General features: G+C 71.2%; 2 protein-coding genes across 2 annotated transcripts; both read left to right on the plus strand.

The window, feature by feature from the left end:
* Positions 1 to 1,749: 1,749 nt before the first annotated feature.
* LOC121075376 (laminin subunit beta-4-like) lies at positions 1,750 to 14,635 on the plus strand. The gene is made up of 35 exons (XM_040568543.1): positions 1,750 to 1,884; positions 3,316 to 3,365; positions 3,896 to 4,071; positions 4,184 to 4,307; positions 4,377 to 4,450; positions 4,536 to 4,724; positions 4,797 to 4,860; positions 4,936 to 5,138; positions 5,221 to 5,341; positions 5,584 to 5,772; positions 5,852 to 6,031; positions 6,476 to 6,588; positions 6,699 to 6,778; positions 7,034 to 7,190; positions 7,301 to 7,453; positions 7,532 to 7,690; positions 7,770 to 7,891; positions 8,246 to 8,366; positions 8,622 to 8,814; positions 8,993 to 9,136; positions 9,267 to 9,498; positions 9,704 to 9,867; positions 9,950 to 10,174; positions 10,372 to 10,586; positions 10,663 to 10,759; positions 11,186 to 11,561; positions 11,633 to 11,817; positions 12,125 to 12,354; positions 12,488 to 12,691; positions 12,793 to 12,937; positions 13,022 to 13,229; positions 13,319 to 13,460; positions 13,754 to 13,930; positions 14,003 to 14,159; positions 14,354 to 14,635. Exons 2-35 carry the CDS (start codon positions 3,335 to 3,337, stop codon positions 14,485 to 14,487), a joined length of 5,484 nt encoding a protein of 1,827 aa, XP_040424477.1. The 5' UTR covers positions 1,750 to 1,884; positions 3,316 to 3,334; the 3' UTR covers positions 14,488 to 14,635.
* A 296-nt stretch (positions 14,636 to 14,931) lies between these two features.
* On the plus strand, positions 14,932 to 24,357 carry LOC121075374 (laminin subunit beta-2-like). The gene is made up of 32 exons (XM_040568541.1): positions 14,932 to 15,012; positions 15,225 to 15,397; positions 15,475 to 15,610; positions 15,791 to 15,864; positions 15,951 to 16,139; positions 16,213 to 16,276; positions 16,827 to 17,029; positions 17,118 to 17,238; positions 17,481 to 17,669; positions 17,797 to 17,976; positions 18,086 to 18,198; positions 18,337 to 18,416; positions 18,495 to 18,630; positions 18,817 to 18,972; positions 19,055 to 19,182; positions 19,263 to 19,380; positions 19,508 to 19,700; positions 19,769 to 19,912; positions 20,031 to 20,262; positions 20,338 to 20,501; positions 20,576 to 20,800; positions 21,094 to 21,308; positions 21,389 to 21,485; positions 21,556 to 21,928; positions 22,001 to 22,185; positions 22,263 to 22,504; positions 22,580 to 22,783; positions 22,859 to 23,003; positions 23,206 to 23,413; positions 23,494 to 23,635; positions 23,721 to 24,057; positions 24,144 to 24,357. The coding sequence occupies exons 1-32, from the start codon at positions 14,952 to 14,954 to the stop codon at positions 24,278 to 24,280; spliced, it is 5,364 nt and encodes a 1,787-aa protein (XP_040424475.1). The 5' UTR covers positions 14,932 to 14,951; the 3' UTR covers positions 24,281 to 24,357.
* Positions 24,358 to 25,097: the final 740 nt, after the last annotated feature.

Genomic DNA, 25,097 nt, shown 5'->3' on the forward strand with positions numbered 1-25,097 from the left:
GCTTCCCCCTGGATCCCTTCTGGCTGATTCAGCACAACGCCATTGTTCGCCGCCGGGAGGTCCGGCTCCGGTCTGTGCCGCCGTGCCGGCGGTGCGCTGACCCGGCGCTAACGGCGGTGGGACCCAGACGAGCGCCACCGGCTCCTCCCCGTGCCACCGGCGGCAGCTGGGAGCTGCCGCGGCGCCCGGGTGAGTCAGCCCCGGCGGCGCGCGGGGAGCCGGGGCGAAGTCCTCGGGCAGGGAGGTGGTTAAGCAGCTCCGCTCCCGAGGATGTTCGGGAAGCGCCGGCCACCTGCTGAGCGCGCCGAAGTCCTTCCAACACGCTGCCCCTGGGCCGCGCGCCGGCTCTGCGCTGCGGGAGCTCGAGGCTCTCCTCCTCCGCCTGCCCCCGGGCCGCCAGCGCTGCCCCCTCCCCTGCGGCCCCCCGAGCCGCACAGCTCGCTGCTGGTGCTCCCACCGCTGTCCCTGTGCTGCTGGAGCTGAGGCCACGGGCTCGAGGCGGCAGCTTCAAAGCGCTGGTGACGGAGGCGCTGGCGGAGCTCCCTGCCCCGGAGCCGAGCTCGCTGCCCCCGGCCGTGTCATCCGCAGGCGAGGCGTTGCCAGCTGTCGGCCGTGGGGCGGCTGAGGGCATCGCGGCCCCGGCGGGAAGCCAGGGCGGCCCTCGGGGAGTCAGCAGTGCAGGGACCCGGTCCCTCAGAGGGCGCTGAGGGTCCCTCCCTCCTGCTTACACCTCGCATTTCAAGGCCAGAGATCCTGTTACAGTCACCTTTATCAGGTCATTTGTGATCTCCTCAAAGCAAATAAGGTTTGCTTGGCAAGATCCTGCGGATACAGACATGCTGGCCCGTGCTAATGGCTCTTTATCAGCTCATCTCCTTCCAGCTCTCTCCTTACTACGGTAGCCAAGGACGGTGCCCGGTCACCGCCCTGTGCCGTGAGAGCCTGGCTGAGCAGAGTCTTTCCCTTCCTCTGGGCTTCCCCTGCAGTGTGCACGGCCGCGGGGCCGCACATCCATCCTGCCCCGAACCTGCAGGAAACCACAGCGCTGAGCACGAGGCCCACGGGGACCCAGCAGGGCCCTGCCCGCAGCATCCCTCGCCCTGACAAGGTGCTGGGGATGAGCCGGGGCCACATCAGGGCGTCCATTGAGCCCTGCTGGGCCCTGGGGGCTGCTTTATCTTCCCGTGTATCTTCCTGCTGTATCTTCCCACCACCTCGCTCACCGGCGTGCGGCCAGAGCACAGCCTTGGTGCGCGGAGTGCGTGGGTCCCCTTCCTTCCTCCAGCCTTGGCTAATAAAAGGCGCCGTCCCCGCGTGACAGCGAGGGCTTTGCCGAGCCCGGCCGCTCCCCAGGATCTCGGGATCTGGCATTCGGTGAGCGGGGCTGGGCTGGCTCAGGGCTTGGCGGTGCCCACGGTGCCAGCGCGGGGGGAGCAGGATCCGTCCTGCGGGGGAGCGTGGCTGTCTGCCCTGCCGCCCCGGGGCTCCGCATGCTGCTGGCGGAGACGCGCCTGCATGGGCACAGACGGGCCCCCACGGCGAGTCCCGACCGTGCCACGCGTTGGCGGTGCCGCGCCACGGGGCACGGCAGCCCCCGGGGACGTCGCGCCAGCTCCCGGCCAGCCCCCGGGGCACCGTCACGTTGTGCGTGGGCCACCGCCGGCTGGCACCTGGCCTCTGCCTCACCTTGGCTAAACCTCGGCGCAGGCAGGTCCCTCCCCTCGCCTGGCACGGCTCGCGGAGGAGGAGACAGGCGCCGGCCGCCCTCCTCCAGGAACAAGCAGCCGAGCCCAGCCCCGAGCCCAGCGGGTGCCGTGGGGGCCCCGCCCCGCAGCCCACCCGGGGCACGGCCACCTGCCCGCCGTGCCAGCCCCACGCACACAGGTAGGAGCCGACGTGGAGCCCCGGGGCGTGGAACCCCTCACCCTGGGAGTGGGCGTGGGTGAGTGGCGCACAAGCGAGGGGCTGCGGGGACCCTGTGGAGAGGGGCTGGGTCCTCCCGCACCCACCGGGCGCTTCCCGGGGTGGGCACATGCCGGACTTCACCCAACGAGCCGTGTCCGTGGGGAGGGTGGGCACCCCCTGGGCCTGTGGGAACCCGGCACAGCCCCACTGCGGAGCCCTGCCGGTGCCTGTGCCATGGGGCATTCCCAGCTGGGGAAGGAAGCGGGGCCACAGCCTGGCCCCACAAACAGCCACACCAGCCGGTTCCCAGGGCGTCGGGCACCCGTCCCGCCGTGCTGTGCCGTGCCGCCCCGGTGCAAGCCAAGGCAGGCGCATTCCCGCCACGCCGAGCCGGGAGCCCCGGGGAACGCGGCGCTGCCGGCTTGCCGGCCCACGAGGCACCTTTTGTTCCCCACCGGGGCCGGGGCGTGCCCAGGCTGCCGACGCCTGGCCGGGCTTGGCCCCCACATCCCCGCTGGCGGGCGGGTGGCGAGGGCCTCCAGGCAGAAGGAATCGGCAGTGACATTCCCGTAGCCTGGAGACCGCCGTCCCTTTCAGCGGGCAGCGCATTTGAATAAGAATCGTGCGCGGGGCGGGGGGGCCCGGAGAGCCGCCCGCTGCTTTCCCATCGCCTCTCTCGCCCGGGTTCATTTCTGCACACCCAGCCCGGGGGCAGCGGGCCCTCGCCTCCGGCCCCGCACGCCGCAGCAGGACCCAGGTACCGCCGGCCCGGGGGCTCATGGGGCTCGGGGACCCCTTGCCTGCACGCGGCCCCGCGCTGCATCTCCTGCCGCGTTGGCGTGGCTTCGAGCGGGGCTGGCGCCGGGGCAGAGCATGGGCGTCCGGCTGGGCTCGGGCCCTGGCATCCCCTGGGCCCCCCGCCCCGGGCTGGCTCCCGCGCGGGGACAGGAAAGCTGTGTTTAGGCAGCGCCGGGGCCAGGCTTTGATCCAGCACTTGCGAGGTTGGAAACAGGCGGTAACGGGAGAGAAGAAAGCACAAAAGGCAACTCGAGCCTAAATTTAACAGCGGGACCCCGGCCAGCTGCAGGGATGTCCTTGCCCAGCCTGCTCTGGCGCTGCTGGCTCCCGTCCCCAGGTTTCCCTGGGACCCTCTGGGGACAGCAGTGCTGGAGACAGACACAGTGACAGGGACGGGTGCTCCTGGGGGCTGTGGGAAGGGGCACGGCACTGCCCGTGTGGGGTCTGGCTTCGGGGGGCTGCACCGCAGAGCCCCGTGGGGCTTGGGGTGCAGCCAGGGGTGGGGGTGGGTGCCGCCGAACCCCTGCTCCCCGCAGTGCACGGCTGCACCGGAGCTGGGAGAGGCCTCGGCAGCTGTGCCCGTGCTGCAGCGCCGTCCCCGTGTCCCCACAGGCAGAGCCCGCGGCTGCCCATGGATGTCCTGGCGCTCGTTCTGCTCCTGGGTAAGCACCAGCCTCGCCGTGCCCTGCGCGTGGCTGCGCGCCCACCGTACCCGTGGCTCTGGTGGCCCCAGGACCCCCTCCGGGGCAGCGGCTGCAAGCAGCAGCGGCCGTGTCCATGCTCCCCGAGTCAGCGAGAGCCTGGGCGCTGCAAATCCCAGCCAGGAATCCGGGCTGTGCTGAGCCCCGCGGGATTAGTGAGCGCCTGACCTGGCTCCCAGCTCCCCCCTGCACCGCTCTGCGTGCTGGGGGCCCCATGCGAGCACCCGCGGCACACCCGCACCCTGCTCCCGGCCCCAGTGCCCCACTCACCCGTGATGCCCCCCCAGCCCCGCTCCCTGCCCCCCCGGTCACGAGGCCCCGGCAGCGCTGCCAGCACCTTTCCGGGTCACGGAGCTTGGTGCTGCATCAGTGGGTCGGGACAGGGGACGGGGCGGGATGGCGTGCCTGGGGGTGGGGTGGGCGCAGGGGGTGCGCAGGGGATATGGGGTCCTGGCACAGCCCCCCCAGCCCGTGCCCCTGCCCTTTTTCAGCGGGGGTGCCAGCGGCGGGGGGCTGGGAAGAGCCCGACCCCTCCCAGGGCTGCGCCCGAGGCAGCTGCTACCCGGCCACCGGCAACCTGCTGGTGGGGCGAGCCCAGCGGCTGAGCGCCACGTCCACCTGCGGGCTGCACGGCCCCCAGGAGTACTGCATCGTCAGCCACCTCCAGGTGAGCCTGCAGCCCGCGGCATGGCACGGCGCGGTACGGCACGGCACGGCATGGCACCGTGTGCCGGTGCAGCCCCCGGCCGCCCACCCCCAGGGTGACGCTCCCGGCACAGGACTCTGAGAAATGCTTCACCTGCGACTCGCGGGACCCATCCCTGCGCGAGAGCCACCGCATCGAGAACGTCATCTACCTGCACGGCCCCCACGGCGAGCGGAGCTGGTGGCAGTCGGAGAACGGTGAGGCCGGGGGGTGTCATCATGTGGGGGTGCCTGCCCCAGCCTGGCTGTAACCGTCCGTCCCTGCAGGCGTGGAGCACGTCAGCATCCGCCTGGACCTGGAGGGCGAGTTCCACTTCACCCACCTCATCATGAAGTTCAAGGTAACGGGGACGCGGTGCGGCACGGCACGGTGCCAGGCGGCTGCGTGGTGCCCGCGGGCGCCCGTCCCAGCTGCGTGCCCCGCAGACCTTCCGCCCCGCCGCCATGCTGGTGGAGCGCTCGGCCGACCTGGGGCGCAGCTGGAAGGTGTACCGCTACTTCGCCTACAACTGCTCCAAGCTCTTCCCCGGCATCCCCAGCCAGCCCTCGGGGCACATCGACGAGGTGCTGTGTGACCAGCGCTACTCCGAGATCGAGCCCTCCAGCCACGGGGAGGTGCGTGGGGCCGCGGCGGTGCGGCGGGAGCGGGGCAGGGGGCGGCGCTGACCTGCTCCATCCCACCCCCAGGTCATCTTCAAGGTGCTGGACCCCTCCATCCCGGTGGCAGATCCCTACAGCCCCGACATCCAGGGTGCGTGGCGGAAGGGCGGGACGGGGGCTCTGGGGCGGCACGGCGGGGGCTGAGCCTGCTGCCTGCCCTGCCCAGACCTGCTGCGCGTCACCAACCTGCGGGTGAACCTCACCAAGCTGCACACGCTGGGGGACAACCTGCTGGACTCGCGGCGGGAGGTGCTGCACAAGTACTACTATGCCGTGGACGAGCTGGTGCTGCGCGGGAGCTGCTTCTGCCACGGCCACGCTGCCGAGTGTGCCCCCGCGCCTGGCGCCCCGCCGTCCGTCCCCGGCATGGTGAGGCACACTGGCATGGCACGGCTCGACACGGCGCCCTGTGGGGCCTGGCGGCTGGGCTGAGCCGGGTGTTCCCCCCCAGATCCACGGGCGCTGCGTCTGCAAGCACCACACGCAGGGCCTCAACTGCGAGCGCTGCGAGGACTTCTACCACGACCTGCCCTGGCGCCCGGCCGAGGGCTCCAGCACCAACGCCTGCCGCCGTGAGTGCCCCGCGCCGGTGCTGGCACCGCGGCACTCAGCCGCCCTGTGCCCATGGGCTGGGAATGGGGTCCTGTGTGCTGTCGTGGGGGGTTTGGGGGCCCTGCATGTCTGCTTGGGGGTTTTGGCACCCCACGTACAGTGGTTTGGGTTTGGGGACTGGGGGCGCCGCGTGCCGTGCTGCAGGGTGGAGGATTTTGGGGCTGGGGGTGCCGCGTGCCATGCCGTGGTGTCGTCCCCGCAGGGTGCGACTGCAACGAGCACTCGCGGCGCTGCCACTTCGACATGGCCGTGTTCCTGGCCACGGGGAACACCAGCGGGGCCGTGTGCGACGGCTGCCAGCACAACACCATGGGCCGCCACTGCCACCTCTGCAAGCCTTTCTACTACCGTCACCCGCGCTCCGACATCCGCGCGCCCACCGCCTGCGCCCGTGAGTGCCCCCGGCCCCGCCACCCCCGGCCCCACGCCCCCCGGTGCCACCAGCCCCAGCTCCCGCGGTGTCCCCGCAGCGTGCGACTGCGACCCTGCGGGCTCGCTGGATGGCGGCGCCTGCGACGCACACACGGACGTGGCGCTGGGCATGATCGCGGGGCAGTGCCGCTGCAAGGAGAATGTGGCCGGGCCCCGCTGCGACCGCTGCCGGCACGGAGCCTACGGCCTCAGCCAGGGAGACCCACAGGGCTGCCAGCGTGAGCTGGGACTGGGGGTGGGCAGGGGGCAGGGGGGTGCGGATGGGGGTGGAGGGGTTGGGATTCGGATGGAGGGGTTGGGATGGAGGGGTGGGGATGGAGGGATGGGAATGGAGGGTTTGGGAGGGGGATGGAGAGGTGAGGATGGGGATGGAGGGGTTGGGATGGAGGAGTGGGGATGGGGATGGAGAGGTGGGGATGGTGATGGAGGGATGGTGGTGGAGGGATGAGGACGGAGGTGTTAGGATGGAGGGGTGGGGAGGGGATGGAGGGGTTGGGATGAAGGGGTGGGGTTGGAGAGGTGGGGGACCAAAGGGCATGGAACAATGAGGGAGGGCTGTGGGGCTGCCACTGAACACCTCTGGGAGCACTGGGGGGGTGTTAGGGGCTGTGGTGCTGCGTGCCAGCCCATTGTCTGTGTGTGCACACGCGTGTGGCGGTCAGTGTGCCGGTGCGACCTGCGGGGCACGGTGGCGGGCAGCTCCCCCTGCGACCCCATCAGCGGGGACTGCTACTGCAAGCGCTTCGTGGCCGGGCGCTCCTGCAGCCAGTGCGTGGTGAGTGCCCCGGCCCCGCGGCCCTGCCCCACGCACCCTGCTCTGGCATGACATCCCCCAGGGCCCGGCTGGCCCCACGCCTGCCCCACATCTCCCCCATCTCACTGCAGCCCGAGTTCTGGGGCCTCAGCTACGACGTGGGGGGCTGCCGGCCCTGCTCCTGTGACTTCGGGGGAGCCTACAGCAACCGGTGGGGTCCCATGGCGGGGCACAGGGACCGGGTGGGATGGGGACAGGGACGGGGATGGGGATGGGGCAGGGGGGTCAGGCAGGGAGGGGGCGATGGGGACGCTGCTGGAGGGATGGGGACAGGGCTGGGGAGAGAAGGGGATGGAGGGACGGGGTCTCCAACCCTGGAGATGGAGGGAGGGGCACAGGGAGGGAGGGGTGGGTGACAGCAGAGCTGGGCAGAAGGACGGACAGAGGGACAGGACGGTCACCCCAGGTGCTCCATGGAGGACGGGGCCTGCCCGTGCCGCCCCCACCTCATGGGCCGGCAGTGCGACCAGGTGCAGCCCGGCTTCTTCTGCGCCCCCCTCGACCACTACACCTACGAGGCCGAGCAAGCCACGGGACATGGGCCCAGCCATCCCCAGCTCCCAGTGAGTGTCCCCAGCTCAGGGTCATGCACGGGGACACCGTGCACCACGCATGGCCGTCCCCATGCCCCATGCATGACCATCCCCGTGCACGTCTGTCCCCGTCCCCACAGGGCGCCGTGCGTGCGGAGGTGCCCCAGGACTGCCCCCAGCACCGCCCCGGGGAGCCGGTGGGGCGGAAGGGACGCTCGCGGCCCCAGCGCAGCCCCTACCGTGCCCCCCAGCCCCGCGCACCCCTGCGCCGCAGCCGCCAGCAGCCTCCCAAGGTGAGCGCCGGGGGGAGGCAGGGGCACGGCAGGGCGCAGCCGGGGGCCGGGGCTGAGCCGTGCCGGTGTCGTGCCCAGCCCGACGTGGAGCCGGTGCTGCGGGTCAGGGCCGGGCGCATGGTGACCTGGACGGGTCTGGGGTTCGCCCGTGTGCGGGACGGGGCCGGGCTGACTTTCCATGTGGACGACGTGCCCTACCCCATGGAGTACGAGCTGCTGCTGCGCTACGAGCCTGAGGTGAGCGCGGCCGCGGGACGGCCCTGGTACGCACCGCGTGGCACGGCCAGTGCTGATGGGCTCTCGCCTCTCGCCACAGTCAACCGAGGACTGGGAGGCCGTGGTGAGTGTCAGCTCCCGAGCGCTGCCCACCAGTCCCCGCTGCGGGAACCTGCTGCCCTCTGAGCAGATGTACCGGGAGAGCCTGCCCCACAGCCAGAGGTGGGGACGGGGACGGGGACGGGGACGGGATGGGGACAGGATGGGGATGGGGATGGGATGGGGATGGGATGGGGATGGAGATTGGGATGGGATGGGATTGGATGGGATGGGATGGGATGGGATGGGATGGGATGGGATGGGGACAAAGACAGGAGAAGAATGGTGATGGGAGCAGCCCTTCCACATGCTCAGAGATGAGGGGATGTTGATGGGGATGGGGATGGCCCTGCCACACACCCAAATACGAGGGATTGGGATGGGATGTGGATGGGATGGAACAGGGGCAGTCCCAGAACGTAGGCGAGGGGATGGGGATGAGGACAGGGGACAGGAAGGTGGGCTGCCTCTGCACAGGTACGTGCTGCTGTCCTGGCCCTTCTGCTTCGAGCCCAGCACCCCGTACGAGGTGACCATGCGGCTGCAGCGGGCTGGCGTCACCCAGCGCCACCCCGGCGCCTTCATCCTCATTGACTCGGTAAAGGGGGGGACCATTGCCCCGTGCCTGGTGCTCAGCACGGGTGGGGAGATGGGCAGGGATGGGGGTCCTGGGGTGGGCAGTGACCCCGCTTTGGGGCTACACATGGGAGTGGTTGGATGGGATGGGATGGGATGGGATGGGAGGTGTTGGGGTTAGGGATGGGGATGGTAAAGGGGATAAGAAAAGGAATACTCGGCCTGTGGGGTGTCCCCAAGCCCCCAGCTCCACCACCTCCTCCCTGGTGCCCCCTAGCTGGTGCTGCTGCCACGCGTGTCAGAGCTGCCGGGCTTCCACGGGGCGGCAGCCGACGTGGCGCAGCGGCGCGAGGAGCTGGAGCGGTACCGGTGCCTGGAGGCTTTCCGCATGGCCCCCCCGCACACCCTGGCCGAAGCCTGCGCCCGCCTGGTGTGCAGCGTCTCAGCCCTGCTGCACGACGGCGCCCTGCGTGAGTGGGGCCATGGGGACAGGGTGTGGGGGCACGGGCGGGCAGGTGGGTGACGATGGAGCCATGCCCGGTGCGGCGGGTCCGGATGGTGCCATGCCCAGTGCAGGGGAGGGCAGGGGATGGTGGCAGCGTGTGTTGGGGTGTCCCCATCCCCAGCCGTGTCCCTGCCGCCCCGCAGCCTGCCAGTGCGACCCGCAGGGCTCCCGCAGCAGCGTGTGCCGGGCACTGGCGGGGCAGTGCGAGTGCAAGCCCCATGTCCTCGGCCGCCGCTGCGATCGCTGCGCCCCCGGCAGCTACGGCTTCGGGCCCCTGGGATGCAGCCGTGAGTAGTGGGGTGTGACGGCATGCCGGGCATGCCAGGGGGCCCCTCTGTCTGTCTGTCTGAGCCCCCTGTCGTACATGGGGCTGCTCTGGCTGGCGGTCACCCTGACCTGAGCTGCACCACCCCATAGCCTGCGCCTGCTCCCCGGAGGGCTCCGTGTCCCAGCTGTGCGACGCGGGCAGCGGGCAGTGCCGCTGCCAGCCCGGTGCTGTGGGAAGGCAGTGTGACCAGTGCCAGCCGGGCCACTGGGGCTTCCCCGCCTGCCGGCCCTGCCACTGCAACGGGCATGCCGAGGACTGCGACCCCCGGACGGGCAGCTGCCTGCGCTGCCGCGACCACACCACCGGCCGGCACTGCGAGAGGTGGGCCTGCGTGGGGTGGGGTGGCGCGGATGGGATAATGGGATGGGGTGGGATGGGGTGGGATGGGATAATGGATGGGATGGGATGGGGTGGGATAATGGATGGGATGGGGTGGGATGGGATGGGGTGGGATGGGATGGGACGGGACGGGATGGGATGGGATGGGATGGGATGAACCCCCCAGACTTCACTGTCACCCTTGCAGGTGCCAGGATGGTTACTACGGGGACCCGGTGCTGGGCTCAGGGCAGCAGTGCCGCCCCTGCCCCTGCCCCGGCTACCCCGGCACGCGGCACTACCACGGGAGCGCCTGCCACGCCGACGAGGAGACACACCACATCGTGTGCCTCTGCGCGCCCGGATATGCCGGTGAGGGGCAGGCGGGCACCGTGCCGCGGGACCACAGCACTGCGGCTGCAGGACCCCGGTGCCACCGCCCTTGTCCCCGCAGGGCCACGCTGCGACCGCTGCTCCCCCGGCTACTTCGGGGCGCCAGAGACAGAGGGGGGAGCGTGCCGGCCCTGCCAGTGCAACAACAACATCGACACCAGCGACCCGGGGGCCTGCGACCCCCGCACGGGGCAGTGCCACCGCTGCCTGTACCACACCGCCGGGCCCCGCTGCGCCCAGTGCCAGCACGGCTACTTCGGCAATGCTCTGCAGCGCAGCTGCCGGCGTGAGCAGGGGACCGGGGACACGTGGGGGTTTGGGGTGATGTGAGGGGTTGGGGTGGGCATGGGGACACGTGTGGGTTGTGCAGGGGATGGGGGATGTGGTGTTTTGGGGGTTTCTGGGGGTTTGGGGTGGGGGTAAGGGGCCGAGCCCCCCTGCCTGCCCCTGCCTGTGTCCCACACATCCGCTCACCGCCTGCAGGCTGCAGCTGCGACCCGCGGGGAACGCTGGCCTCCTTCTGCGCCACCGGTGCCTGCGACTGTGACCGTGCCACAGGGGCCTGCGCCTGCCGGCCCCACGTGGTGGGCAGGAGCTGCGACCGCTGCGCGCCCCACTTCTGGAGCCTGGGGGAAGTGGGGGGCTGCGAGCCCTGTGGCTGCCACCCCACCCGTGCCCTGCACCCCGCCTGCGATGCGGTGAGCCCCCCGGCACATGTCCTGTGTCCTCCAGGGCTGGGCGAGCAGGGCGCTGAGCACCCTACTTTTGCTGCAGGTGACAGGGCAGTGCCACTGCCGCCCCGGCTTTGGGGGCCGCGTCTGCTCCCAGTGCCAGGAGCATCACTGGGGGGACCCCGAGCAGCAGTGCCGAGGTGGGAGCACGGCCCGGGGACCGGGTGTGGGGGCTCTGGGGTGTCCGGGGATGTGGGGATGCTGGGGAAGGAGGGGGCTTGGGGATAGAGGGGTTGGGGACACAGGGTGATCCTGGGGACATAGGGCACCCTTGGGACACAGGGGGACCCTGGGTGGGCAGTGGGATTCTGGGGATGTGGGAGGTCATGGGGATATGGGGGATGCTGGGAATATGGGGACCCTGGAGATATGAGGGACCCTGAGGACACAGTGAGCTCATGGGGAGGTGGTAGAACCCAGGGGATGGGGGTGACCCTGGAGCCCCAGTGGGATGCTGAGGACATGGTGGGACCCTGGAGCCATGGGTGACCCAGGGGACCCGGTGGCACTCTGGGGACACAGGGACCCCCGGGGAGGCTGGGCTGTGACAGCCCCCATCCCCACAGCCTGCGAGTGCGAGCCGCTGGGCGCCGAGAGCCCGCAGTGCGACCGAGCCAGCGGGCAGTGCCGGTGCCGACCGGGCTTCGGGGGGCTGCGCTGCGACAGCTGCCAGCGGGGCTATCAGGCCGCCTTCCCCCGCTGCTCGCCCTGCCACCCCTGCTTTGGGCGCTGGGACGTGGCGCTGGGCAGCCTGCGGGACAGGCTGCGGCGCCTGGGGGCGCGGGCACGGGCACTCCGCGAGGGGGGTTCTGCGCCCCCGCTCAGCCCCCGCCTGCAGGCGCTGGAGGAGGCCCTGGGGCGCGCGGAGCGGCTGCTGGGCGAGGGGGGCAGCCCTGGCAGCCCCCTCCTGCAGGAGCTGGCCGGGCGGCTGGACGGCACCAGGCAAGTGCACCCTGAGGGCTGGGGGGGAATTTTGTCACCCAGAGGGGTCTGAGAGCTCTGTGCCCCCGCAGGACGGACCTGGACGACTTCTGGAAGCAGCTGCAGGAGCTGGAGCAACATCTGGATCAGCTGGAGCAGGCAGACGTGCGGCACCGCGACTGGCTGGCAGGGCTGAGCCACGAGCTGGGGGAGCTCAACCGAACCGCCTCCCACCTCCAAGGTGTCCTCGGCACTGTGGCGGCGGCTGGGTTTGGGGGTAAGAGCATCCAGCGAGGGGCTTGGGGACGTGGGGGTGGCCATGCTCTGATGATGGGGACTCTGGGGATATGGGGCGTCCTAGGGACATGGGGAGATCCTGGGAATAGAGGGACTCTGGGGACGTGGGGGACTTTGGGGACGTGGTGGGACTCTGAACATGGTGAGAGAGTGGGGCACAGGAGACTCCGGATAGTCAGGAGATTCTGGGGACACAGTGAGACATAGGGACATGGGTGACATGAGCTGTAGCAGGATGCTGGGGACGTGGTGGGACTCAGGGGACGTGGGGCACCCTCTACCCACAGAGTCCTACCAGAGCATCGTGGCGGCAGCGCGGGACTCGCGGCAGGCAGAGGCGGTGGCCAACGGCACGGCGGGCGAGCTGAGCGGGGCGCGGGCCACGCGGCAGGCGGCCGAGCGGGTGCTGCGGCAGCGGGGCGATGCCTTCCGCCGCAGCATGGCCGCACAGCGGAAATCCCTGCGGGAGGCACAGAAACGGGTGTCGGGACTCAGCGTGGCCAGGATCAATGAGAAGGTGAGAGTGGGACACAGGGGGGAAAGGACACAGGGGGGAGACCCCCCCTCAGCCAGGTGGCACACCCAGAGGGGGGTCTCTCCCCATGCGACGTGCTCTGCCCACCCCACCTCCCCGTTTTGCACCCCTGCAGATCTGCGGGGCGCCCGGGGACCGGAGCTGCGCAGAATCCTCCTGTGGAGGAGCCCTGTGCCGGGACAGCGCGGGGACACGGCGCTGCGGGGGCACGGGGTGCACGGGGGCCTTGCCCGTGTCAGCTCGAGCCCTGAGCAGCGCCCGCAACACCTCGCAGCAGCTGGAGGTGGCTCTGGGACAGCTGAGCGCTGTGGCACAGAAGGTAGGGGTGGTGCCCCTGTGCGCCCTCTGTGCCCTCGATGGGTCCCGTTGCCTGTTACACCCCCTCGCATGCCCCGTTCGTGTCCCCTCGCGTGTCCCCAGATGCAGGAGGTGCAGGACCTGGCGCGTGGCGCCCGCAGCCGAGCGGAGGAGGCACTGGGGAGGTCACAAGCTGCCCGCAGCCACACAGAGAAGGCAACGGCGCAGCTGCGGGACTTCATCCGGCGCATCAAGGCCTTCCTGGCAGGTAGGGCCGGCACCGGGTGGGCACTGGGCACGGCGCAGGATGTTGTGCCTGCCCTGAGCCCACCCCGCTCCGGTGTCCCCACAGAGGAGGGAGCGGACCCAGGCAGCATTGAGCTGGTGGCCCGGCACGTGCTGAACATCTCCCTGCCCAGCAGCCCCGGCCGGATCCAGGAGCTGCTGCAGGAGATTCAGGAGAGCATCGGGCAGCTGGATGGAGTGGACGCAGTGCTGAACAGCACCGCGCAGGGGCTGGCTGCAGCAAAAGAGCTGCTGGCACAGGGACAGGATGCCAGGTGAGTGGTGGGGACGTACTGGCTGGGCAGGGGGCTGGGGGCTGTGACCCCGGCTCTGGCCAGGACTGGAGCTGCTGGTGTCCCTGCAGGGTGCGAGCGGAGGGCGTGAGGGACGAACTGGCGGGGACGCAGCGCGTGCTGCAGATGGCACAGGCGCAGGTGACGGTGGCAGGGAGCGCCCTGCAGAGCGCCAAGGACGCCATCCGGGCCGCCGAGAGCAGCGCCAGGGAGGTGAGGAGCAGCGGGGCTGTGGGAACACTGGGGGGATATTGGGGTCGGGGAGCCTGGGCATGCTGGGGAGCAGGGTGGGCTTTGGGTGCATGGGGGGAATGGGGTCAGCGCTGTGGCACCTTGTGGGTAATGGGGTAGGTACATGGGGAGAGCAAGGCTGATGCCTGTAGGCACGGCAGCAGTAATGAGGCCAGTGCCACTGGTACCCTAGGGGCACGGGGTGATGCAGGGCTGGCGTTTCGGGCACGGCGTTTCGCGGTGCCCACCAGCAGCCCATGCCCGTGCCTGCCCAGGCGGAGCGCAAGCTGCAGGCGCTGCAGGGGAAGGAGTCACGGCTGCAGCGGCGGCTGCGGGAGCTGGTGCAGCGCGTCGCCGCCCTGCAGGAGCGGGGACAGGGCGCACGGCGCCTGGCCCAGGAAGCCAAGGAAGCGGCGCAGCGTGCCACCGCCACCTCGGGGACTCTGAGCCAGGTGAGCCCCAGCCCTGCACCGGGCGGGTACGGGTGCGGGACGCTCAGCCTCACCGTGCCCCTGTGCTCCCAGGACCTGGAGCAGGTGACGCAGCGCTACGTGCTGCTGAAGGGCCGGGTGAGCGGGCTGGCCGGGGTGTCCGGCGGGGCCCTGCAGCGTGTGACACAGCTGACGGCGGAGGCCCGGGACCTCCTGGACAAGGCCAACAGCAGCAAGAAGAAGCTGGAAGGTAAGGGGGCGACACGGGGCGGGCAGTTCCCCATCACCCAGACCCCGCTCGGTGCCCACCTTCCCTTGCACGTCTCCCCTCGTGCTCCCCGCATCCCACCCGGGATACCCCAGGACGTGTCCCCGTGGGTGAGGGTGGCAGGGAGGGACAGGGGGGTGCCGTCCGCGCTGCGCCCACGCTGCCTGTCCCCGCAGAGCTGGAGCGGCACTTCGGGGCCAACGAGCAGGCGATGACGGCCAAGGCGACGCAGCTGCAGGCGCTGGAGCGGCAGGTCTCGGGGCTGCTGCAGGAGATCCAGGAGCGGGCCAACGCTTACGCCACCTGCTAGGGAGCTCCGCAGGGCCGCGCCGTGCCGTGCCGTGCCTTGCCGTGCCGCCGTCCCGGCCCCACGCGGGACACGGCCCCACGCCGCGTGGAAAGAGCCCGCGGGCGTCTGTAGCGCGGCTGCACCTGCAAATAAAGCCCTGAGCCCCGGCTGCCCGTGTCCGGCCCTTCGCTGCCCCTCGGCCGCCGCGCCCCCCTCCCACCCCCCCCACGCCGCGGTCACGCGTGACCGAACCCCCCGGCGCCCCCCGCCTCCGGCAGGGCGGGCACGGCCCCGGCCCGGCCCCGCGTGGGCCGCCCCTGCCGGGACCCGCCCCGCGCTGTCCGCGCAGCCCCGAGCGCTGCGCCCGCGGCCAACTTCGGAGAGGGGCGGCGGGACCCCCACGGGACCACCCCCCGGCACCCCACGGACCCCCCCCTCGGGTGCCACCTGCCCAGCTCCCCCCCGCGCGCTCCCCCCCCGCCGCCATGCGCGCCCCCGCCGCCTTCCTCCTCCTCCTCCTCCTCCTCCTCGCCCCGCTGGTGGCCGGTGAGTGCGCGCCCCCCCGGCCCGGGACCCTTCGGGACCCCCCCCGGTGCTGGAGCGGGGCCCGGCGGCGGGCGGGGGTCCGGTCCCGGCGGGGCATTTCCGGGCGGTCGCGGAAGGGGCCCCGGCAGGGCTGCGCTCCCGGCCCGGGAGCAGCCGGGGGAAGGGGACGGGGAAGGGGGGGACCCGGCCTCAGCCGCCCCCTGCCCACGCAGGGCCCGGGGGAGCCGCCTCCGCCGCCGCCCCCGACGCCCCCCAGGGCTGCGCCCGAGGCAGCTGCTACCCGGCCACCGGGGACCTGCTGGTGGGGCGAGCCCAGCGGCTGAGCGCCTCGTCCACCTGCGGGCTGCGGCGACCCCAGCCCTACTGCATCGTCAGCCACCTCCAGGTGAGCGGCACGGGGACACGGGACAGGGGACGGGGTGGCTCGGGGTCGCCGCCAACCCCGTCCCACTCCGCTCGCAGGAGGAGAAGAAGTGCTTCGTCTGCGACTCGCGGCGCCCCTACGACGCCCGCAGCAACGCCGACAGCCACCGCATCGAGAACGTGGTCACCACCTTCGCCCCCCGCCCCAAGAAAGCCTGGTGGCAGTCGGAGAACGGTGAGCGCCCGGCGGGGGCGGCGGGGCGTCCCTGGGGGGCTCCGCTTCCCGTCCTCCCACGCCGAGGAAGCCGTGACTCAGCCGGCAAGGACGCGCCCCTGCGCCACGGCCAGGCAGGGCGAGCCCCGGCTCCCGGGGTCCCCCCGGGGTCCCGCAGTCACGGGTGCCACCCCCCTGCAGGTGTGGAGCACGTCAGTATCCAGCTGGACCTGGAGGCTGAGTTCCACTTCACCCACCTCATCATGACCTTCAAGGTGGGTGCCGGGGGGGGGACGGGACGGGACGGGACGGGAAGGACCCCGCAGCCCGCGGGCGCCCGTCCCAGCTGCGTGCCTCGCAGACCTTCCGCCCCGCCGCCATGCTGGTGGAGCGCTCGGCCGACTTCGGGCGCAGCTGGAAGGTGTACCGCTACTTCGCCTACGACTGCGCCGCCGCCTTCCCCCACGTCCCCCGCGGGCCCCCGCGCCGCATCAACGACGTCGTCTGCGAGTCCCGCTACTCTGACATCGAGCCCTCCACCGAGGGGGAGGTGAGGCCCCGGCGGTGCCGGGGGACGGTTCGGGGATCCTGCCAGCCCCTCACCGCCCTTTTTCGCCCCGCAGGTGATCTACCGCGTGCTGGACCCTGCCATCCCCATCCGCGACCCCTACAGCCCTGCCATCCAGGGTGAGTCGCCAGCCCCGGCTCCCGCCTGTCTGCTCTATTTCGGGTGCCGCTATTTTGGCTGCTCTCCCCTTGCCCTGAGCCCCGCGGCGGGCTGGGGGATGGAGCCAGCCCACGGGGGCTGCAAGCTGGCCCTGGGGTGCTGGTGACAGTGTGACACTGCAGGGTGCCCAGCGAAGGGAGATGGGGGCGGCCATGCAGGTGCCCAGCCCAGCACCAAGCAGACGCACGGGACGGGGTTGGTAGCGGGCGGAGGAATCGGACCAGGCGCAGGACGCCGTGGGTTAATCATCCAGCCAGGGCTAAATTTAGGCTGCGAGCAAAAGGAGAGGAATCTGCAGGGCCGAGATGCTGGGAAGCTGCAGTCCCCGGGGAGCAGTCCTGCCCTGCTGGGACCCCGGCGCGTTGCGCACGGCGCGGCGACCGCGTGCACATGAGCCCCACGGCGCTCGGCCACGGGCAGCCCGGCGCAATGGCACGCAGGGGGCACGGGCAAGCGGAGCCGTGAGCAGCCCGGCCGCCCCGTGCCACCGCTGCCACCTGTCCTGCCCAGACCTGCTGCGCGTCACCAACCTGCGGGTGAACCTCACCAAGCTGCACACGCTGGGGGACGACCTGCTGGACTCGCGGCGGGAGATCCGGGAGAAGTACTACTACGCGCTGTACGAGCTGGTGCTGCGCGGGAACTGCTTCTGCTACGGGCACGCCTCGGAGTGCGCCCCGCTCAGCGGGGCCCCCACCACCGCCGACGGCATGGTAAGTGAGCTGGCGGCCCTCGTACCCTGCCGGAGCGGGGCGGATGCGGTGCCCGGTCCCGCAGCCCCTCACCGCGGTGTTTCGGCAGGTGCACGGGCGCTGCGTCTGCAAGCACCACACGCAGGGCCTCAACTGCGAGCGCTGCGAGGACTTCTACCACGACCTGCCCTGGCGCCCGGCCGAGGGCTCCAGCACCAACGCCTGCCGCCGTGAGTGCCCCGCGCCGGTGCTGGCACCGCGGCACTCAGCCACCCTGTGCCCATGGGCTGGGAATGGGGTCCTGTGTGCTGTCGTGGGGGGTTTGGGGGCCCTGCATGTCTGCTTGGGGGTTTTGGCACCCCACGTACAGTGGTTTGGGTTTGGGGACTGGGGGCGCCGCGTGCCGTGCTGCAGGGTGGAGGATTTTGGGGCTGGGGGTGCCGCGTGCCATGCCGTGGTGTCGTCCCCGCAGGGTGCGACTGCAACGAGCACTCGCGGCGCTGCCACTTCGACATGGCTGTGTTCCTGGCCACGGGGAACACCAGCGGGGCCGTGTGCGACGGCTGCCAGCACAACACCATGGGCCGCCGCTGCCACCTCTGCAAGCCCTTCTACTACAAGGACCCCAGCAAGGACCTGCGGGACCCCGCCGTGTGCCGAGGTCGGAGCCGGGCTGCGGGGAGGGACCAGGGGTGCACGGGGCGGGACAATGCTGCACCTGGTCCCGGTGTCACGGGCGTGCGGGGTCGACACAAGGGGTCCGGGTGCTGACCCTGCCCGTGCCCCAGCCTGCGACTGCGACCCCGAGGGCTCCCTGGACGGGGGGCTGTGCGACGGCGCCGACGACCCGGCCCGGGGGCTGATCGCGGGGCAGTGCCGCTGCAAGGAGCACGTGCAGGGCCCCCGCTGCGACCGCTGCAAACCCGGCTTCTTCGGGCTCAGCGCTGCCAACCCGCAGGGCTGCCAGCGTACGTACCGCTGCCAGGGCTGGGGCTGGCCCCAGGGGCATGGGGGGGGCACCCGCTGGTGTCGAGCGCGTGGCTCGGCCCTGCTGGGTGCCACGGGGTCCCTGCGCAGGGTGCCGGTGTGACCCCCGCGGCACGGTGGCGGAGGGCGGTCGGTGCGATCCCATCAGCGGTGACTGCCTCTGCAAGCGGCTGGTGACCGGGCGCAACTGCGACCAGTGCCTGGTGAGTGGGGCCGTGCACGGAGCTCGGAGCTGTGCCAGGGGCCATGCACGGTGCTCGGGGCCATGCCAGGGGCTGGGCACAGTGCTCAGGGCCGTGGCACCGCAGCCGGCCGCTTCCTGATGCCCTCGCTCTCTGCAGCCCGAGCACTGGGCTCTCAGCCACGATCTCCAGGGCTGCCGGCCCTGCGACTGCGACGTGGGAGGTGCTCGTGACAACCTGTGAGTTTTATCACGGCTGAGGGTGCGAGGGGTGTCCCAGCCGGCTCCGGGGGGCTGACGGTGCTGCCGGGGTGCCAGGTGTGCCATGGAGACGGGGCAGTGCCGGTGTCGCAGCCACGTGGTGGGCCGGCAGTGCGGGCAAGTGGAGCCTGGCTTCTACCACATCAACCTGGACCACTACACCTACGAGGCTGAGGATGCCCGGCTGCACCAGGTGAGGGGCAAAGCTGTCCCTGGTGGGGACGTGGGCTGAGCAGGGCACCAGGAGGGACATTTGCAGGGTCCCCAAGCCAGCAGATGCTGCTTGGCCCCATTGCCCCATCAGGCAGCAGCCGGGCTGTGCAGTGCCTGCGAGCCAAGGAGATTTTGGGGTCCCATCTCACGATGTCCATTACCCCAGGGCTCAGTGGTGGAGCGTGAGCCTCCCGCAGGCCGCCCGGCTTCGTGGACAGGGACAGGCTTTGCCCGCGTGCAGGAGGGCAGCTGGCTGGAGTTCCACGTGAGCGACGTGCCCTTCTCCATGGAGTACGACGTGGTCGTCCGCTACGAGCCCCAGGTGAGCCCTAGCCGGTGCATGTCCAAAGGAGCGGCTGTGGGGCTTTTGGTGCAGCGATTTCTGTCCCATTCTTTGCCGGCAGCACCCGGAGCCCTGGAAGGAGGTGCGGGTGAGGGTGCTGCGCCCCAGCCCTGTCTCCGCCAGCAGCCCGTGTGGGAACACCATCCCGGCTGATGACCAGCTCTCCACCAGCCTCCCGTCCGGCGCCAGGTGAGCGTCCCACCAGGGCTGTGTTGAGCCGGGGCTGGCAGGAGGCACCCAGCTGCCCGGGCTTTGCTTTGCCCCCCCAGGTACGTGGTGCTGCCCCAGCCCATCTGCCTGGAGCGGGGCGTCTCCTACACCCTGCGCCTGGAGCTGGGCTGTGCCACAGCTCGGCAGGACTCCACCGCGAGCGTGCTCATCGATTCGGTGAGCGGGTCCGGGATGGGGCACAGCGCCCTTTGGGGGCATGGGGATGCTGTGCAGGGTGCCGCAAAGGATGCAGCATTAGGGGATGTGAGGAGAGACAAGGTGACATCCCGCTGACCCCCCCCAGCTGGTGCTCCTGCCCCGTTACTCCTCCCTGGAGATGTTCATCGCGGGTGACCCCGGCGCCATGGGACGCCGGGAGACCTTCGAGCGGTACCGCTGCGCTCAGCACTTCCACGCCGTGGGGCAGGCTCCCGTGGCCGAGCCCTGCTCCAGCCTCCTGCACAGCCTCTCGGCCATCCTGCACGACGGGGCGCTGCGTGAGTACGGCCCTGCTCGCCCCGCGGCCCGCTGCAGTGGCCACCGCTCACCTGCTCTGTGCCCGCAGCCTGCCTCTGCGACCCCCAGGGCTCGCTCAGCGCCGAGTGCCGGCCCCAGGGCGGGCAGTGCCGCTGCAAGCCCAACGTCGTGGGACGGCGCTGCCACCGCTGCTCCCCAGGCACCTTTGGCTTCGGGCCCGGTGGGTGCCGAGGTGAGTGCCTGGGGCCATGCCCTGTGCTGAGCCTGGGTGCTGAGCAGGGGGTGCGGGGAGGGGGCTCCCTGCCTGCCGGCTTCCACAGCCTGGGGGCAGACTCTTGGGTGCCTTCCAGCCTGCCAGTGCAGCAGCGAGGGCTCGGTGAGCACCGTGTGCGACAGCACCACAGGGCAGTGTCCCTGCCGCGAGGGTGCCCATGGCTCGCGCTGCGACCGCTGCCAGCCGGGCCATTGGGGCTTCCCCGCCTGCCGGCCCTGCCAGTGCAACGGGCACGCCGAGGACTGCGACCCCCGGACGGGCAGCTGCCTGCGCTGCCGCGACCACACGGACGGCGAGAGGTGCCAGAGGTAAGCAGGGCGCCTGCCTGGACCAGGGCTGGGTGCTGCAGGCAGCCCTGGCCCCTGCTGACTGCCTGCCCCCAGGTGTGCTGACGGGCACTTCGGGAACCCGGCGCTTGGCTCCGGCCAGCACTGCCGTCCCTGCCCTTGCCCCGAGGGGCCCGGCAGCCCCCGGCACTTCGCCGCCTCCTGCTACCAGGACGGGCGCTCCCGGCAGGTTGTCTGCCACTGCAGCCCTGGGTACACAGGTGGGTGCCCGCCACGGCACGCTCGGTGTCCCCGCCACTGTCCCCAGGCAGTGCCCAACGCTCTGTGCCCGCAGGTCCCCGCTGCGACGAGTGCGCGCCCGGGTACTACGGGGACCCGCTACAGCCCGGGGGGCGCTGCCTGCCCTGCCAGTGCCACGATAACATCGACATGACGGATCCGGAGGCGTGCGACCGACGCACGGGACGCTGCCTGCGCTGCCTCTACAACACGGCAGGGCCCCACTGCGCCGAGTGCCAGCCCGGCTTCTATGGGGATGCCGCGCGGCACAGCTGCAGGCGTGAGCACACACAGCCGTGCTGAGCCCGGCCCATCCCGTCTCCTTTGCCCAGCCCCAGCACTGCTGTCCCACCCCCACCCTTGTCCCCATCCTCACCTCGTGCCCGTTCCCATCCCCGTTGCCACCCATCGCCACTCTCACTGCCGCCTTGACTCCATCCCCATTTTGTCCTCATCCCATCCCCGTCCGACTTCTCTCCATCCTGCCCCATCCCATCCCGCCCCATCCCAGTCTCCTCCCCCTTCTCTTCCTATCCCCATCCCTGTCCCCACTCTGCTTCCCTCTGGCTCCAGGTTGCTCCTGCAACGCGCTGGGCACCGACCCCAGCACCTGCGGGCCGCAGCACTGCCAGTGCGACAGGCAGAGCGGGCAGTGCCGCTGCCTGCCCCACGTGGAGGGCCAGGCCTGCGACCGCTGCAGCCCCAACTTCTGGAACCTGGGCAGCGGGCAGGGCTGCGAGCCCTGCGCCTGCCACCCTCAGCACGCCCTGTCACCCGCCTGCAACCAGGTGAGACGCCCCAGGGACGGGGACTTGGAGGGACGGGGTGGGGATGGGGGTGCCAGCCTCGGCCGCGCCGTGTCTTGCAGTTCACGGGGCAGTGCTCGTGCCGGCCGGGCTTCGGGGGCCGGACCTGCGCCGACTGCCAGGAGCAACACTGGGGTGACCCGCGGCTGCAGTGCCGAGGTGAGAGCCGGGGCAGGCAGGGGGGGCTGCACCGTGCCTCGCGGCACCCTGACCCCCCCTCTCCCCGCAGCCTGCGACTGTGACCCCCGCGGCATCGCCAGCGCCCAGTGCCACCGCGGCAGCGGGCACTGCGACTGCCGGCCCGGCGTCTCGGGCGTCCGCTGCGACCAGTGCGCCCGGGGCTTTGCCGGCACCTTCCCCGCCTGCGAGCCCTGTCACCCCTGCTTCGGGGACTGGGACCGGGTGGTGCAGGACCTGGCTGCCCGCACCCGGGCGCTGGCGCAGCGGGTCAGCCTCCTGCAGCACACCGGAGCCGCTGGTGCCTTCGAGGGCACCTTCCGTCGTCTTGAGGAGAGCCTGGCCACCGTGCACGCCGTGGTGGCCGCCCGCAACGCCACCGCTGCCACCGCCGCTTACCTGACGCACGCCACGGAGGAGCTGCGGTGAGCACCCAGTGTGGGGCACGGTTCCCCGGGCATCCTCGATGGCGGGGCTGTCACCTCCTTCCCTTGCAGGCGGCAGATCGGGGGGGCCACGGAGAGGCTGACACGGCTGGAGGGGGAGCTGACGGCATCGCAGGACGCCAACTTCAAAGCCAGCCACGTGCTGGGCACCGTGGACCGGGGCGCTCGTGTCCTCAACCACAGCCTTCAGGAGCTGGGGCAGCGGCTGCACACTCTCAAGACTTCCAATTTCCTCGGTGAGCCACACCGGGGGTCCCGTGCTGGGATGCCAGGGTGGTGGACAGGGGATTCACGCTGCCTCCACCTCCCTCAGGTGCCTTCGACAGCATCCGTCAGTCTCACAGGGAGTCGCAGGAGGCCGAGCAACGCGCGGATGCCTCCACCCGCGCCGTGCCCAGCCCCGTCAGCGCCTCGGCAGCCATGCGGCGCCGCACTGAGCAGCTCCTGGCCAGCCGGCGCGACAATTTCAACCGGCAGAACGCGGCCAACCGGCGGGCGCTGACGGACCTGGCGGCGAGGGCACGAGAGCTGAGCTTGCACCCCCTCAACGAGAAGGTGGGACGTGGGGACGTGGGGACAGGAGTGGGGCACAGCGCCTGGGGACGGCTCGAGCCCGCCTGCCTTTTGCAGGTGTGCGGTGCCGCAGGCGACGTGCCCTGCTCTGAGAGCCCCTGCGGGGGAGCCGGGTGCCGGGACGAGGACGGGACACGGCGCTGCGGGGGGCTGAGCTGCGGCGGAGCTGTCTCCAAGGCTGACAGCGCGCTGGACCGAGCACGGCACGCCCAGGAGGAGCTGCGGCGGGCGGCCGGCGAGGTGGCCCAGCTCTCCCACAGGGTGTGTGCCGCAAGGGTGTGGGTGGGAGCAGGGTGGCCGTGTGTGCTGGTGCTGAGGGTCTCTGCCCCTGCCCAGGTGGCTGAGGCCAAGGGGAAGGCGGATGAAGCCCGGCAGCGAGCACAGGCAGCCCTGGACAAGGCGAACCAGACCAGGGCCCGCGTGGAGCTCTCCAACAAGGAACTGCGGGAGCTCATCAGCCACATCAAGGCCTTCCTGAGCCGTGAGTGCTGGTGTGCTGGGGGGGATGGCTGCCCCTGCCCAGCTCTCAGTGGCTCTGCACTGCGCTGCACCTCCTGCCCCACACCCCTGCTCCATGGGTCTAACCATGGCTGCCCTCCACCACCACCCCGCTGTTCCCTCTACCCTGGGGCACCGCGTGGCACGGCAGGCACAGGGGTGACACTGATGGCTCCCCCCCACAGAGGAGGGGGCTGACCCCGAGAGCATCGAGGTGGTGGCCAGCCGGGTGCTGGAGCTGTCGCTGCCTGCTTCGCCGGCCCAGATCCACCGCCTGGCTGAGGAGATCAAGGCGCGGGTGCGCAGCCTCGCCAGCGTGGACGCCATCCTGGAGCAGACAGCTGGCGACGTGCGCCAGGCCGGGCAGCTGCTGCAGGATGCCCAAAGGGCCAGGTGAGTGTGGTGACATGGGGACATGGCCCAAATTGGACCCAACCCGGGCTGGCGCTGAGGCCGTGCCGCCCCGGCTGCAGGTTGCGGGCGGAGGGCGTGCGGGGTACAGCCGAGGCGGTGCAGCAGGCGCTGGAGGACGCGCAGCGAGCCCAGGGCACGGCCAAGGAGGCGCTGCGCAGCGCCACAGCCGACATCCAGCACAGCGAGAGCACCATTGGCACGGTAAGGGCACTCCCCGCTGCCCTCGGTCCCTGGCACCCCAAAACCCATCCCTACTTGGGGACACCCCGACACTGCCCATCCCCAGATGCAGGCGCAGGCGGCAGGCGTGGAGCAGCAGCTGGCCGCCGCCATGGAGCGGGTCGGTCTCCTGGAGGGACAGACAGACGCCCTGAAGGTGAAGCGTGCCAACAACAGCCTGGCGGCCACGCGTGCCCAAGAGGCAGCCAGCGTTGCCCGGGACCGTGCCGGCGAGGCCAAGCAGGTGCTTGAGGGGCCGCTGCGGGACCGGTACCGGGCGGCGCAGGAGCTGGTGCAGCACCGGGCGCAGGGCGCGCGGCAGGCGGGCGACCGGGCGCAGCAGCTGCGTGAGGAGGCTGCAGGGCTGCTGGAGGACGCCCAGGGCAAGCTGAGGAAGCTGCAAGGTGAGGCTGGGGAGGGCGGCTGGGCTGGGAGAGATGTGGCGAGGGGCTGTTGTCACTCGTCCCCCCCCCTTCTCTGTCCCCCGCAGTGCTGGAGAAGAAGTACGAGCAGAATGAGGTGGTGCTGGATGCCAAGGCGGCCCAGCTGGGTGAGCTGGAGGCCAGGATGAGGGAGGTGTTGGCCACCATCAACCAGCAGGTCCAGATCTACAACACCTGCCAGTGATGGATGCCCTGCCACCCACAGCCCTCTGCTGCCCCTGCCGTGGGCACCCCACGTGTGAATAAAGCTACTGAGCAAGAGTCCCTCGTGCCCTGTCGTGGCTTCCATCCACACCTTGGTGGCCTCATCACCCCTAGGTTGGGTGCCACCATGGGGCCAGGGCTGGACAGGTGGGGCCAAGGGTGGACAGGTAGGGCTGCTGTGGGCGCGGGTGACAGGGAGGGGACAGGTGACGCGGTGGGACTGGGGCTTGGCTGAGGGGCTGTGGATGGCGGGTCTGGTGTGGGGGACAGGTGACTGGCAGGGAAGGTGGCACACTGGGTGTGAGCGCTGGGGGGTGGCTGGGGACAGGGCAGGACTGGTGACACTGGGGGCAGGGCAGGTGACAGTGGGGGCCACGGCACGGCTGGTGGCACTTGAGGACAGGGCAGGGCTGGTGCTACAGAGGGACAGGGCTGGTGACACTGGGGGACAGAGCAGGGCTGATGGCACTGGGGGACACGGCAGATGACATTAGCAGACATGGCAGGGCTGGTGACACTGGGAACACAGTAGGGTTGATGGCACTGGAAGACACGGCAGGGCTGGTGGCACTGGGGGACATGTCAGATGACACTAGGGGACACGGCAGGGCTGGTGGCACTGGGGACAGGGCTGCCGTCACTGGGCTCGGCAGGCCCAGGCCGCAGCAGGCCGCCCCGTCGCCATGGCGACGCCCCGGGCTGGGCCCCGCCCTTCCTTGTGGGCGGATCCCCCCGGCAGCGCCGCGATGACGTCACGGCGGGCGCCGTCGCCATGGCGCCGCGGGGCCGGGCGCGGG

This window comes from Cygnus olor, chromosome 10 (genome assembly GCF_009769625.2).
Source record: "Cygnus olor isolate bCygOlo1 chromosome 10, bCygOlo1.pri.v2, whole genome shotgun sequence".
NCBI lineage: Eukaryota > Metazoa > Chordata > Aves > Anseriformes > Anatidae > Cygnus > Cygnus olor.